Source organism: Delphinus delphis, chromosome 13 (genome assembly GCF_949987515.2).
Source record: "Delphinus delphis chromosome 13, mDelDel1.2, whole genome shotgun sequence".
NCBI classification, from domain to species: Eukaryota; Metazoa; Chordata; class Mammalia; order Artiodactyla; family Delphinidae; genus Delphinus; species Delphinus delphis.
In genome coordinates this window covers 3,407,492-3,421,718 of record NC_082695.1, presented here as the reverse complement: position 1 = coordinate 3,421,718, position 14,227 = coordinate 3,407,492, and the positions used below count along the sequence as shown (strand labels likewise).

The following is a 14,227-nucleotide window of genomic DNA, read 5'->3' as shown; positions in this document are numbered from 1 at the left end:
AGCTTTTCCTCTGATCCCGGGAGTAGCCCAGGGTCTATCCACTAAGAACCTGAATTCATTTCCTGTTACAACAAATGCTCTAACAAATGAACACAAATTTGGTCCATTACGGTTCTGGAAGTTGGAAGTCAGAAAGGAGTCTTCTGGGGCTAAAATTAATGTGTCTTCCTCCTGGAGGCTTTAGGGAGAAATCTCTTCTTTTTCCAGCTTCTAGAAGCTGCCCACATCTCCTGGGTCACAGCCACATCACTCTGCTTCCAGCACCGCATCTTGTTCTCTTCATTTGACCCCCATGGCTACCTCTTCAAAGAATTCTTATGGTTACATTGGGTCCACCCCAGGTAACCCAGGATAATCTTTTCATCTCAAGATCCTTAGCTTAATCACAACTGCAAAGTCCCTTTTACCATGTAAGGCAGCAGGTGCACAGGTTCCAGAGATGAGAACATGGGCATCTTGGTTATTCAACCTACCAGAGTACCTTCCTGCTCAAATTAGCCGGTCAATTTCTGCTGCTTACAACCCAAACCTAACTGATGTGTAACTTTTACTTGGTCTCTGCAATAAAGAAAAAGAATACGTATTTTTGGATTGTTGTTGTTGAAAACTAGGAAGACGATCACAAATAAACTAAAAGTAAATTGTGAAACGCTCTTGGGAAATTGTTCAAAAATGACTCCTTTGCCCAGGTCCCTAAGGTAAGTGCTGCATGTCTTGTCTAAACAAAGACAGCCTGGCACACACCTTGGAAGGCTTCCCCTAGGGTCGGAGAGAACTGAATAGCTCCCTTGACCCAGCTATGTCTGGTTCTTCCGGCAGGACACTGAGATTCTGAACACCGCCATCCTCACGGGAAAGACAGTTGCCATGCCCATCAGGGTGGTCTCCGTGGAGGAGAACAGTGCCGTGACGGATATCTCCGAGTCGGTGGAATGCAAGTCCACAGACGAGGAAGTCATCAAAGTAAGTGATTCCAGTGGTGGTGGTCCAGTGGTTGGGACTCGGTGCTCTCACTGCCGAGGGCATGGGTTCGATCCCCGGTCGGGGAGCTAAGATCCCATAAGCCGAGAGGCATGGCCAAAAAAAGTGCAAAGTAAGTGATTCCATTAGCCGTCTGGATTGAACTGGTGGAAACTTCACGGGGGCCTCCCATTCGCTAAGAGAGTTTAGCCTGGTGAAGTAGGGGTTCAGCTGGTTGGTTTATGTACACAACGCTTCCGGTGGCTTTACTAAACTTTCCCATTTCCATCGCTTAATTTGACATCATGCCAACCTAGCTGTCATCAAGAGAGCTATGGACTGTGGGTCAAACCCCCAATACCTACAGTAACCAAGCAGGTAATTTAAGTGAGTGAAGTGGTAAATCAGACAAACCCATTTCTAGAAGGGTAGCAGTAGCCAACTCCTGTCAGTTGTGGCGTGTATAAATGTGAATTTGGGATTGCTGCGTCTTCAAGAGAAGCTGCAAATTTGGTAAAAGTCACCTTGTTTTTCAAAGTTGGCAACCAAAGGTAATTTAAAAAAAAAACCAACTACAATGGGAAAAAAATAAAATACATCGGCAGCATGGGTCTGGCCCATAGGGCAGCCGTGACTGCTCTATAGGGAAAATTATGAACTTTGGGACAAATTCAGCTCACCACCTGCTTTATAAATAAAGTTTTATTGGAATAGGATCACTCAAATCTATTTCTTTTTTTAAATTTTATTGAATGATTCTTTAAATTCTATAATGCTTTACAATTTTCAAAAGTTTCACACATGATTTCTTTTTTTATAAATTTATTTATTTATTTTTGGCTGTGTTAGGTCTTCGTTGCTGTGCGCGGGCTTTCTCTAGTTGCGGCGAGCAGAGGCTACTCTTTGCGGTGCGCGGGCTTCCCATTGCAGTGGCTTCTCTTGTTGCAGAGCACGGGCTCTAGGCACGTGGGCTTCAGTAGTTGTGGCACATGGGCTCAGTAGTTGTGGCTCGTGGGCTCAGTAGTTGTGGCTTGTGGGCTCTAGAGCACAGGCTCAGTAGTTGTGGCTCGCAGCCTTAGTTGCTCTGCAGCATGTGGGATCTTCCCGGGCCGGGGCTCGAACCTGTGTCCCCTGAATTGGAAGGCAGATTCTTAACAATTGCACCACCAGGGAAGCCCATATGGTTCCATATAGTCCCCTAATAATCCTGTTTTTCTCCCTCTATCCCTATATTGCCCCTGCCCCCCTTCCCTCTCCCCACTGGTAACCACTAGTTTGTTCTCTATATCTGTGCGTCTGCTTCTTTTTCGTCACATTCACTAGTTTGTTGTAGTTTTTAGATTCCACGTATGGGTGGTATCACACAGTATGTGTCTCTGTCTGACTTACTTCACTTAGCATCATGCCCTCCATCCATGTTGCTGCAAATTGCAAAACTTTGTTCTTTCAAATTTATTTCCATATTGTCTGTGGCTGCTTTTGAGTAGTTTCCACAGAGCCCATATGGCCTGCACGTCTGAAATAGTTACCATTTTGCCCTTCCAAGAAAAAGCTGGCCTAGAGAAATCCCTGCTCTGGAGACTAAGTGTCTTGAGGGAAGGACCCTACTTTTTGGTCTTTCCCACCAACATGTACCATGATCATGTACCCACAATGCTTGCTCAGAGAATAAGACAGTGAGGGTTTTTCCAAGCCAGAAATTAACCGTTTGGTCTCCATTCCCGCCCCCCAAATCAAGTCTGACAGATAACAATCAGAGTCTTCTCTCTGGGGTTAAAAACAACACGTGTGCGTGGAAGAGAACCTTACAGACCGTTGAAGGGGAGGATTGGGGTGGAATAAATCCTTCTCTGCAGACTCCACCCCCGGCATGGACACACGGCAACCAGCACCGCCAAGATGGTCCACTGCACGTGGTGCCGTGTTCACGCGGTCTAAATTGTTACACTGACCTTCCAGTAGGTCGCAGTAAAGCGTCCCAACAATATCCTGTGACCGTCATCTTTTGGCCGCTGGGAGTGTCGTCTCAAAGAAGGGACTATTTTTTGTAACTAAACCAAAAGCGATTTATGGGCAGATGGTAGCCCTGAGCCCAGAGTGCTTCACAGAAGACCCAGAAAGCCTGTGGAAGGAGGGGAGTGGGTGGAAGAAGTTCTAAACAACACTGTCCAATAGAAGCACAACGTGAGCCACGCAGGGAACTTAAATCCTCTCGAGTCACATTCAGAAAAAGAGAAAAACAAAACAAAACCTGTGAATCTGATTTTTAACGGCATATGTGTAACCCATTATATTTAAAGCTTATTTCAACATGTAGTCAATGTAAAAATGATTAATAGGACATTTCATATTTTTTGGCACTAAGTCTTTCCGATCAGTGTGTGTTAGAACACACCTCCATCACAGCCCCATTTCAAGTGGTCCAGAGCCACGTGTGGCTCGTGGTTGCTGCACTGGACAGCAAAGTTCTAAGCTCGGAGGCAGGATTTTGCAACCTTACCATGCTTACTATTTTGCGGCAGCTAATTCTTTGTCATGGGGACTGTCCCACACATTGTATGACGCTTAGAAGCATCTCTGGGCTCTTCCCAATAGATGCCCATAGCACTCCAAGTTGTGACAAACACACATGTCTCCAGACAGTACTAAGTGTCCCCTGGTAGACAGCATCACCCCCATGGAGAAGCACTGCTCTGAGGGATCTCTGCTCTGCTTCTGGCCGGGATCTCTCTCCTGTGGCTGAGAAGTAACTTTGGTAGGAGGGGAAGGGGAAGAGGCACTTGGTTTGGACCAGCCGTGGTCACATACCGGGTCCTTGCTGATCATTTGCGTTTATTACTGATATGCAGTGCCCCGAAGGGCCAGGACCCTTGATAAGTGTGACCCTTTGAAAGGACGCCTCCGGTGCTGATGACTTTTCTAGAGGTCCAGCTTTCAGCCTACAAAAACCCAAAAACAAATTTCACTGCAGTTGTACACATAACTGCCCTGAGATGCTCTTAAGTAGGTTTGACGTGGAGCCCATTACTAGTATTTCCAGGAATGTAATTAGTATCTTTAGGGAAATGAATGTATTCAAGCTAAAACCCACCCCACCCCCTGAAATGAATTCTGAGTCGATACCCCTGGCTGTTGGCAAAGCAAGGGGAAGTCTCAGGTCAGCAGAAGCCAAGGAAGGATGTCTGAGCAGGACACGGGAACCCCGTTTCCCAGGACCCAGACACGGCCTGTGGTTCGCGGTCTGACGAGGTGAATGACACCTGAAGAGCTAGTTTGGTACAGCTTAGGGTCCCGTGGTGAGAAGAAAGGGGGAGGGAATTGGCCCCTCATACGTGCCTACCCTCCAACAGGCTCATAAGGTTTGGGATTTAGACAGGCCTGAGCTCTGGAAAGTCCTCTGAAGGCTCTGAGATTCCACCCTACATGCAGGTTGACAAATCAACCTGTCACAGTTTGCTGGCAGAAGACACGAGACTCCTGGATCAGAGTCAGAGGGCTAAAGGGCAGCCAGTGCATCTGCATCTTCCTGCATCTAAGCTCCAGTCCCCCCAGGGCTTTGCCACACTGCATGTGCTGTGGTCTCTGTTCCAGAAGAGGAACCCTGGGCTTCAGGAACCCGAGTCTCTTTTAACGGGCAGTGTTAGGGACTGAACGTTTGTGTGTTCCCACAGTTCACGTGTTGAAGCTTCAATCCCCCATGTGATGGCACTAGGGACAGAGCTTTGGGAGGTGATTAGGTTTAGATGAGGTCCTGAGGACGATGGGATTAGTGCTCTCAAAAGAGGAGGAGACGGGCTTCCCTGGTGGCGCAGTGGTTGAGAGTCCGCCTGCCGATGCAGGGGACGTGGGTTCGTGCCCCGGTCCGGGAAGATCCCACATGCCGCGGAGTGGCTGGGCCCGTGAGCCATGGCCGCTGAGCCTGCGCGTCCGGAGCCTGTGCTCCGCAACGCGAGAAGCCACGACAGTGAGAGGCCCACATACCACAAAAAAAAAAAAAAAAAGAGGAGGAGACTAGAGCCTGCCCTCTCTCCGCCACGTAAGGACACCGCAAGAAGGCGGCTGTCTGAAAGCCAGGAAGAGGGCTTTTAGCAAGACTCGACCGTGCTGCACGTTGATCCTGGACTTCCCCACCTCCAGAACTATGAGAAATAAATGTCTGCTGTTTGGGCCCCCAGCCTGTGGTATTCTGCTATCACAGCCTGAGCTAAGATAGGCAGAGAGCCTGCCTCGCCTTCTCCCGGACAGAGACAGTATCTCTGCTCTATTGAGCCATCAGCCTGCCTGCCTTTTGCTCCAGAGGGGACTCTGTCTCTCTCTCCTGAGGCTTCTCACCATATAAACATCCTTGAAAAGACCATTCAGACAAAGACAGTCGAGTCTGTGTTTGGAAGATGTCGAGAAACACAAGAGGATCATATGGGCAGTTTCTTCCAGCAAGTTCTTCTTGGCTTTGCCATTTCCAAGCTATGCAGTCTTGGGCGATTCATATATTCCCTCTAGTCCTGAGTAACGTGGGGACGATCACGTACCTAATTCAAAAGGTCCTTGTGACGATTCATGAGTCTCATTTATCAAGTAAAGGACTTAACCTAGAAGCCAACACGTGGAATGGACTTAACCCTGAGTCAGGCAGTCCCCTTGATGACCCTATTAGGTAAGCCAGGGGTTACAGCCTGGCCGTCTACAGGTGTATTTTGTCTGGTGAGCACAGTGTTATTTAAAAATTAGAACTGGGGCTTCCCTGGTGGCGCAGTGGTTGAGAGTCCGCCTGCCGATGCAGGGGACGCGGGTTCGTGCCCTAGTCCGGGAAGATCCCACGTGCCGCGGAGCGGCTGGGCCCGTGAGCCATGGCCGCTGAGCCTGCGCGTCCGGAGCCTGTGCTCCACAAAGGGAGAGGCCACAACAGTGAGACGCCCACGTACAGCAAAAAAAAAAAAAAATTAGAACTGGACGCAGCTTACCTCCAGTGTATGATTCAGCGACACTTTAGGAAACTTACTGAGCTGCGTAACCATCACCATGACCCAGTCTTGGAATACTTTTGTCACCCCATTTACTGTTCACCTCCATTCCCACCCCTAGCCCTGGGCAAACACGAATCTGCTTTCTGTCTTTATGGGTTTGCCTTTTTGGGGGCATTTCATATAGATGGAATCGTACAGGACGTGGTCTCTTACTAAAGAAGTTAGGCGATCATTTTGTACATAATCTCTTTTGACACTTTATGGATAACCATGTAGAGAGGTGTAATTTTATGAGAATGGGATCCTATCATACAAACTATTTTTTTTTAATCATGAACTTTTAAAATTGGCAGATCAAATGAACTCGTGAAACAGAACAGAAATAGACTCACAGACATAGAAGAGAGACTTACAGTTACCAAAGGGGAAGGGGGGAGGGATAAATTAGGAGTTTGGGATTAACAGTTCCACACGACTATATATAGAATAGATAAACAAGTACCTATTGTACAGCACAGGGAACTACACTCAATGTCGTGTAGTAACCTATAATGGAAATTAATCTGAAAAAGAAGAGATTTGTATATACATGTATAATTGAATCACTTTGCTGTACACCTGAAACTAACACAACTTGTAAATCAACTATACTTCAATTAAAAATAAAGGGAAAAAAATTTTAATTAAATTGGCAGATCTATAGATACACACACACACACACACACACACACACACACACACACACACACGCTACAGCACACCTTTCCAGCCCTCAGGTAATCAGTGTTAATTACCTACCTGATCTCCTTCTGTGCCTTTCTCCGTGCTCATGTGATCATAAACACAGACACATCAAGACGTGTGTGTGAGTCTGTTTATATATAAACACACACACAGAGGGCTTTTCTGTCCTGGTTTGTTCTGCAGAGACGAGGTACAATTCCTGCCTTTTCTCTCCTCTCCCCTTGCGATGATGCTTCCTGAATATCCCCGACTGGTGGGCATTTGGGAAACGAGGCTCCGTCAGTGTGGGGCGTGAAGGAACCGCAAGTGAAGAGGGGTGTGGTTTGCCGCGTGGTCGGTGTTTAGGTCAATAGGAGTAGTGACGTGTGAGTGGAGAGACCTGCGAACATCAGCGTCTGCGTTGATTGACGTTCAAGGAATGAAAAAGCAACGGCCCAGAGAAGGGCAGTGATGTGCCCAACGGAAGCCCAGGAATAGTACGAGGAGGGAAGACACATAACAGGGACAAAAGCACAGGCAACATCCAAGTAACCACCGTCACAGAGTCCTTACTCTACACGTTCATCCACACTTGAATGTGCTTGAAACATAGCTGAGCCATGCAGCCGACGGCACGGCACAGATTCGTTGGCAGAGGTTTTCTCACTTGTGGTCCACGAAGTGATGGTGTCTTAGATTCGACAACGTACTCATTCAGCAGAGATGTACTGGCCTTTCTCTAGGTACCATGCCAGTACTGGGGACGTGGCAGCAAATAGGACATGTCCCCTGCCCTCATGGAGCCTGGCGTGGAGGGAACAGACAATAACAGATAAGCGTATTACAGGTGGTGACGAGGACTGCAAAGGAAATGCGGCAGGTGCTGTGCTAGGGTGTGGCCTGGGCGTAAAGGATGCCTCTGGATAGGTGTCCAAGGAGGAGGCGTTTGGGCCCGTTGGTGGCAGGGAAAATAACGACTATCGATGCCTGCTATGACTGTGTATCCCTGATTTTCCCAGTGCTCTCTCCAGCCCCCTATCCTAACCAGGTTGACACTAGGGTACCCCGCCCTGTACTTCCCGGGTGGCTCCTACCCTGGGCTGCAGCCCTGCCTGTGCTTTCCCCAAAGCTTCTGAGGCCACAGAGGCCAGGCTCTCCCCCGACAGGGTGGGGATGCTGAGATTTAAAATACCATTAAAGAAAGCTCATTTATTGAATTTCCAGTGCAGCCTGTCTGACCTCCAGGGCACAGTTCCAGCTAATGGATTCCGGTGCAGAGCTAAAAATAATATATATGGGCAACCACGGGGCCCTGCTTCCCCTGCTGACCAAAGGAGTTCTGGTACGTGGAAGGCAACCTCACGTAAGCAACAGACATTCTTCCCTGTGCAATGGCTCCCCTCAGCACAAAGCTTCCTCCCCACTGAATTTACTATTGATTCCACAGCTCTGAGTCCTTGAGAGAGCCAGGTTCTTTCATAAGAGCTTGAAGTTTTTAAAGAGTCCCTGAGATTGATTCCCGCTGTAAGGAGCACTCCCTCGCCCAGTAGGAAAACGGGCAAATTCTTTCCCAAGGAGGGAAGAGAGCTGCTCGTTTTTGCTTCTCATATCAGACAGGCTCTGGAAGAAAAGCCAAAAGGTCTTTATCCTCAAGAGCCATTTGGTTCTAAGAATGAAAGAAAGTCAAGGACAGCAAAGGAGTCCCGGGCGTCAGGCTAGGCTGAGTGACACTGCCCAGTTGTGCCCCAGTTCTGGGCTGGGGGTCTCCAGTGTAAAGCAAGGAAGTTCCTTCCATGAAAGTTCCTTGTAGCGCCAGCAGTTGAAATAGCGTGTCTAAGAGCTTGCACTCTGCCACAGACAAGTTCTTCAAGCCTCAGTTTATTCATCTGCAAAATGGGTAATACTCATACCAACCTCGTAAGATTGTTGCGAGTTTTAACATAGTTATAAAAGTAAAGCAGGTAGGTCGATGCATTCGGTTAGCTCTTCTTACTATCCAGGTAGACCTAGAGCCAGTGTTCTCTCCCTGGGGTGATCGTATGTCTGCCAGGGGACATTTGGCAATGTTTGGAGACACTTGTGGTTGTCACCCTCAGAGAGAGGGTGAGACTGGCCACACAGGTGGCTCATGGCTACCATGTTGGACAGCGCACCGGTAGGGCATTGGATGCACAGGTGTAGGACATTTCCATCATCACAGACGTTCTTTGGGAAGCAAAGACCCAGAGCCTGCAACTGGTAGGAACTAAGCCACGCATTAATGCTTGGGACTGGCCAAGAAAGAGCAGGTTGTTCCGACCCTCTGTCTTAAGCTCCCAAGAATACTGTGCTCTAATAAAAGACTTTTGCAAAAGATAAGACCGTTTACTTACGAGTCAGACTTTACTTGAGCCAAGGGAAGTCCATCTGGATTTGTTTAACTGAGAACAGAGGTTTTGAAGCCCCGGGGATCCTGCAGCTGGGCGTGGGTGGCTCTTGCATTGAAGAAAAGTTTCTGGCCAGCTCCATGTAGCACAGGGTAGCAAAGTCCAGCCTGGAATCGCGTATCTGGTTGGCCTTGGGACAGATTTCGATCTGGAAAACAGTTCTCCTCCTGTGTTAGCTTTTTCTCCTGCCAGATATTAACATTTCTGCCCTGCTTTGACCTCTCACCTGAAATCCATCTGAGAACAAGGATTTGGTCTCAGGCGATATCATATGCCAACCTCCCGATGGTTCATCATATCTTTATCAAGGATGATGTGGTTGTTGAATGATTAAGACCCTCAAATTGGCTTAATAAGTAAGGGGAGAAACTGTCTTATTATTTAAATGTCTAGGGCACAGGTGGATTCAGAAATCCATTTCTCTGCCCCTCTGAGCTCTGCCTTTGACTCTTTATATGTGGTCCCCAGAGGCCTTACGTCCACAGCTTCCCAGAAATGAGATGGTACTTTCACTCCATCAGAAATCCTTGGACTTCCTGTTACTGGGCTAGACAGTGTCATGTGACCGTTCCTGGACCAATCCCCATGGCCAGGGGCAGTGTGATGTTATGAGTACACCCCACTGTGTAGCTGAAGTCAAGACCATTGAAGCACAGGGACTGAGCATGAGAATCTAGGGAGATTCCCCTCAAAACACCTAAACACTGTAACCAGAGATAAGATGAGTGGGTGTTGGGGAGCAGAAATAACAACTCTCCACTGTATCTGAGCTGGAATTCAGTTTGTTATTCCCCGTTTACTCTCACTCTCCTTTCCACGAGCTCTCAGAGGATTAAAAGTCACCATGCAGTGTCAGCCTAGTGACAGCTGTGCCTTCTTACCTGTCTCCGCTTGTCCTCCTTGCTGAGGCACTGATGGGGAGGGATGCATACAGGTGGGTCTGGGCTGGTGCAGCAGAGCTCTTGCCTCTTCTATCTGAGAGCATGATTTTGGTTAACAGACAACATGCCTCAAACTGAATTAAGCAAAAAACGGGAGGGTTGTTTTTGGCTTCTGTTTCTGTACAGTAAGCAATTCTGGCTTCAGGAATGGCTGCATCCAGGAGCTCACATGGAGTTATCAATCAGTAGTTTATGTCTGGCTCTCTTTCTCTTGGTTCAGTATCCTCTGTGCTCACTGACATCTCAGACGAGTCGTACTGTCCCAAGGTGGCTACAGGCGGCTACAAAACCATCTCTTTACATGGAGCATTCCAGCAGAAAAGAGCAAGTATCCTTTGTCTAGTCTCACCTGAAAAATTCCTGAGATTCCCTCCAGTTGTACCAGCTTAAGTCACGTGCTCACCCCTGAGCCAACCACTGTGACTGGAGAAATGTGAAGCTCTGATTGGCTTAGATCGTCATCACATGACCCTGCTTTGGAGACTAGAGGCCGAGATTCATCCAAAACTCTGGACTAATGTGAGGGAGGAGAGGATCCCCAAATGCAATTAGGGCTGGGGCCACAGGGAAAAGGACTGGGTGCCTGGAGTGGAGGCTTCTCCCTTCCCACCCCAGGGCCTTGCTCTTTACTACCCACCCTGTCCCTGTCCCCCTGTCCCAGGGCCTTTCTTCCATTTCTTAACTTGGCCCAGGTTAGAGAAGAGCCCTACTCCTGCCCCAGCCAGGAACAGGTTTCCCTTGGTGACATTGCCAAAGCAGTGACTTACTCTGATGGAGGCAAAGGATGAGAAGAAGTGGAAGAGCCTGAGATCTCCCAGCAAGACTCTGCCCTGAGCTCCCCCTGGAGGAGAGGGGTCCTGTGATTGGCCAAGGGCGGTCCAAGAGGGAGGGGATGTGTGTAAGCGTGTGGCTGAGTCACTTCGCTGCGCAGCTGAAACTAACACCACACTGTAAAGCAACTATAATCCAATAAAAAATAATAAAATAAAATGACAAAATACTCAGCAAAAAGCACTAGGATAATTGACAAGGAAATTGACAAATTGACACCTTAGTGTGTGAGTGATTCCAAATCAGAAAAGGAAAATGAAGAGGAGAAAATACCTGACATGTAACGATGTAACAGACTTACTCCAAAACCCAAACTGATTAGCCTTCCAGCTGCATCAGATCCCCTGAGCTCTGAGGGAAGACAGGTGTGGTCATGGCCAGCAGTTCTCATCCTGGGGCTCCAGCGATATCCCTCCCCAAACTCCCGTATTGACCCGCGTAGCTGGATCATTCCCATCCTTGCTGCCTGGTTTCCTCTATAATTAAGCCTTTTCCTCCTCACTCCAGTGTTCAGCTGGGGGGCTGCTGCTTTTGAAATAAGGCTTCCGTCTTGTGGGGACGCTCTTACGAGGCTGGAGTTTCAAAGAGAAGCTGTGAGGCACCTAGTCCCCTCAGCAGGACAGCTCCAGGCCTTGTGTCCTGGGTCCCAGGACGTTAGGATCTCAAGTGACATCTTTAGGGAGAAAGCCAGGCTGATGGTGCAGCGGGTGGTCCAGGGCACAAGCTACTGGAGAGAGCTGTGCACACACAGGAGGGGCAGAGCTGTTTAAGGCTGTCATTCTGGAAGCTTCTACCCCATTCTCCTCTTCAAGACAGAAAAAAATCAAAGCCCCTTGTCTACACACTTCTAGGGGCTAATATGTTCCACTTGCCCAGCCCTCCAGAGATTCCCTCTCTGCCTGGTGTGCGCCGGGCACTGGGCTAACTCCTGTATTTGCGGGTTTTCCAATGTAATTCTCCTGTAAGAGCAAATCTGGGGTGCTTTTCGCTCCCTGCCCGACACACCCCAGCCGACTTCTCTGACCTTGTATCTGCCAACCTTCCTTCTGCTTCTACAGCAGGTCAAAATATGCCTACGTTAGGGTCTTTGCATAGTATAAGAGAGCAGTAAAGGATCAGGGCTTACTGTACCGGACGCTTGAAATTTGCGAAGGGAATAGATTCTAATTTAAATCTTCTCAACACCTACACACAGACAATGGTAACTGTGTCAGGAGATGGAAAAGTTGTTTAGCTGGATTGTGTTGATCTTTCCACAGTAGATACATGTATCAAAACATCAAGTCGTGCATCTTAAATAGATACACTTTGATATGTCAAAGATATCTCAGTAAAGGTGTTTTTAAAATATCAAAGAAAGATTCTTTTTCTTCCAAAAAACTATGTTGCATCTAATTTTCCTTTTAGCAGGATGTGCTGAGGTGACGCAGATGAGGCCCTGATCTCCTACAAGTTATTGGGCATAATTATATGAGACAAACTTTTAAAAAGAGAAGGAGAGAAAGACAGTTTAATAAAATTCTTGTCTGTTAGTATCTGGGAATTGCAAGAAGTCACAGAGAGAAAGAAGGCTTGATCACAGACCTCAAGAACTTTCTTTTTAATTCCAAAATGAAAGAACTGAAATAACTTTCCACCAATTAAATTGGTAAAGTTTTTTTAAAAGGGAACGTTTCTGGAGCTAGAGAACTGCTTTCAGATCCAAGTCCAATCCAACTGGCTGTGTGAGCTTGGACAAGTTAGCCAACCTCTCTGGGCCTCAGTTCCCCGCCCCCGCCCCCGTAAAATGGTTTAGTGAAGACAAAAGGAGTCAGTACCTATGTCCTCTTAGCACGGAGTCTGGCATACAGCAGGCGCTTAATAAATACTAGATAAGGAAGATAAGAACGTCTTCCTGGAAATTTCTTCCCCCCAAATATCTCAGGGCCGCCACCTTCCTGATAGTAGGATCTGTCTAGACATCGCTTCCCCTGCTTGTTCCCTTATTTTATTTTTCTCATGGCATTTATTGCCCACATTTACCTTACTGTTGACCTGTTAGCATCTATCCCCACACTCCCCAAAATGGAACTTCCTTAACGAAGGCTCCTTATCACTCCCTTCTGCATCTCCAGTGCCTAGAAAAACGCCTGGTGCATAATAGCGATGCAGGAAGTATTTATAGAAAGAAGGAATCCTCGTTTGCTAGATGAGGTATAGTGAGGGGTCAGCCACGACTCAAATGCAAGCCTGGCCACACATGGGGACCCTCCAGTGAGGAAATCCGCTTTCCTCTGGGCCTGACCACCCTGGCGAGGGTCCTGCTGTCCAGTTGACCCTCATGGGCCAGACCCCCGCATCTGACCGGGAGCGTCACCAGCTCCCGGGTGGACCAGAGCCCTGAGCTGAGAACCACTCGGCATCTCCAAGTCCTGGCATTTGCATTTGCATTGTCAGCTGGATAAAGTGTGATTTATCACAGAACAGATTTCTGTTTGGCCATCTGTAAGTGAGAGGCAGGAAGCAAGGAGGAGGAAAGGAGAGACATCATCTCAGAAATACTGCTTAGCCCTGCTTTCCCTACCTTTTTCCTTTTCTTCTTTTCCAGAGATGTCCGAAAAGTAGCTGTCAGACACTTTAGTAGTGAAATGGCAGCAGATCTCCTGCAAACGTAAAACTTGCTCTCTGGCAGCTGAGGGGGGAGTGCAAATTGTGGGTGAGATGCTACATAAGCCAGAAGTTCTTTGGGAGAACAGGACACAGAGAAAGGAAAGCGTTCTCCCAGCCCAAAGCTGGGGCCAGGCGGAAGTCACCGCCCCTGGATGAGAAGCTCTGACTCGGAGAATTCCCGAAACCGCGGGCCCTTCCTGAACCTGGGAGCAGGGCTCTCCCAGTCGTGCTTTCCTCCCAGCCCTGCCGTGTCCTCCCCACTGCCTAAGGAGGAGAGAAAGGAGGTAGGATAAAGGGGGAATGGAGTGGGGAGGACAGGAGAGGGAATATAAGACCTCCTGAGAGGTCCAGGCAGCGTCCTCTTCACCCCAGCTCGTAGCAGAATAACTCGGTCAGCTCTGCTGTGTAACAAGTGACCCCAACATTCAGTTGTTGAAGGCAATGATCATGTCCTCTTGCTTACGCGTTTGCGGGTCGTCTGGTGGTCTGTGGGCCTGGCTGGGGTGGACCCCCCGTCCCTGCAGGTCGGGCTGTGATCTGTCCAGGTGCCTCATTCCAGGGCTGGGCTGAGAGGTCTCCACTACTTTAAGTTCCTCTGGTGGCAGAGTTCACAAGGGCTGGCAGAAATACACAACAGCTCTCGAGTCTGAGCTTGGAGAGAGGTTGGTCGTCACCTTTCTCTGCATTCTCTTGGCCACAGCTAGTCACGTGGCCCAGTTTGCCATCAATAGGA

The 14,227-nt window shown here is 48.4% G+C and overlaps 1 protein-coding gene across 1 annotated transcript in view; it reads left to right on the top strand.

The window, feature by feature from the left end:
• TMEM132C (transmembrane protein 132C) overlaps positions 1–14,227 on the top strand; it is a 370,532-nt gene that overhangs the window by 333,954 nt on the left and 22,351 nt on the right. Inside the window, exon 5 of the mRNA XM_060027867.1 lies at positions 820–963. Within this exon, the coding sequence (XP_059883850.1) occupies positions 820–963 (144 nt within the window). The remainder of the gene's footprint in view (positions 1–819; positions 964–14,227) is intronic.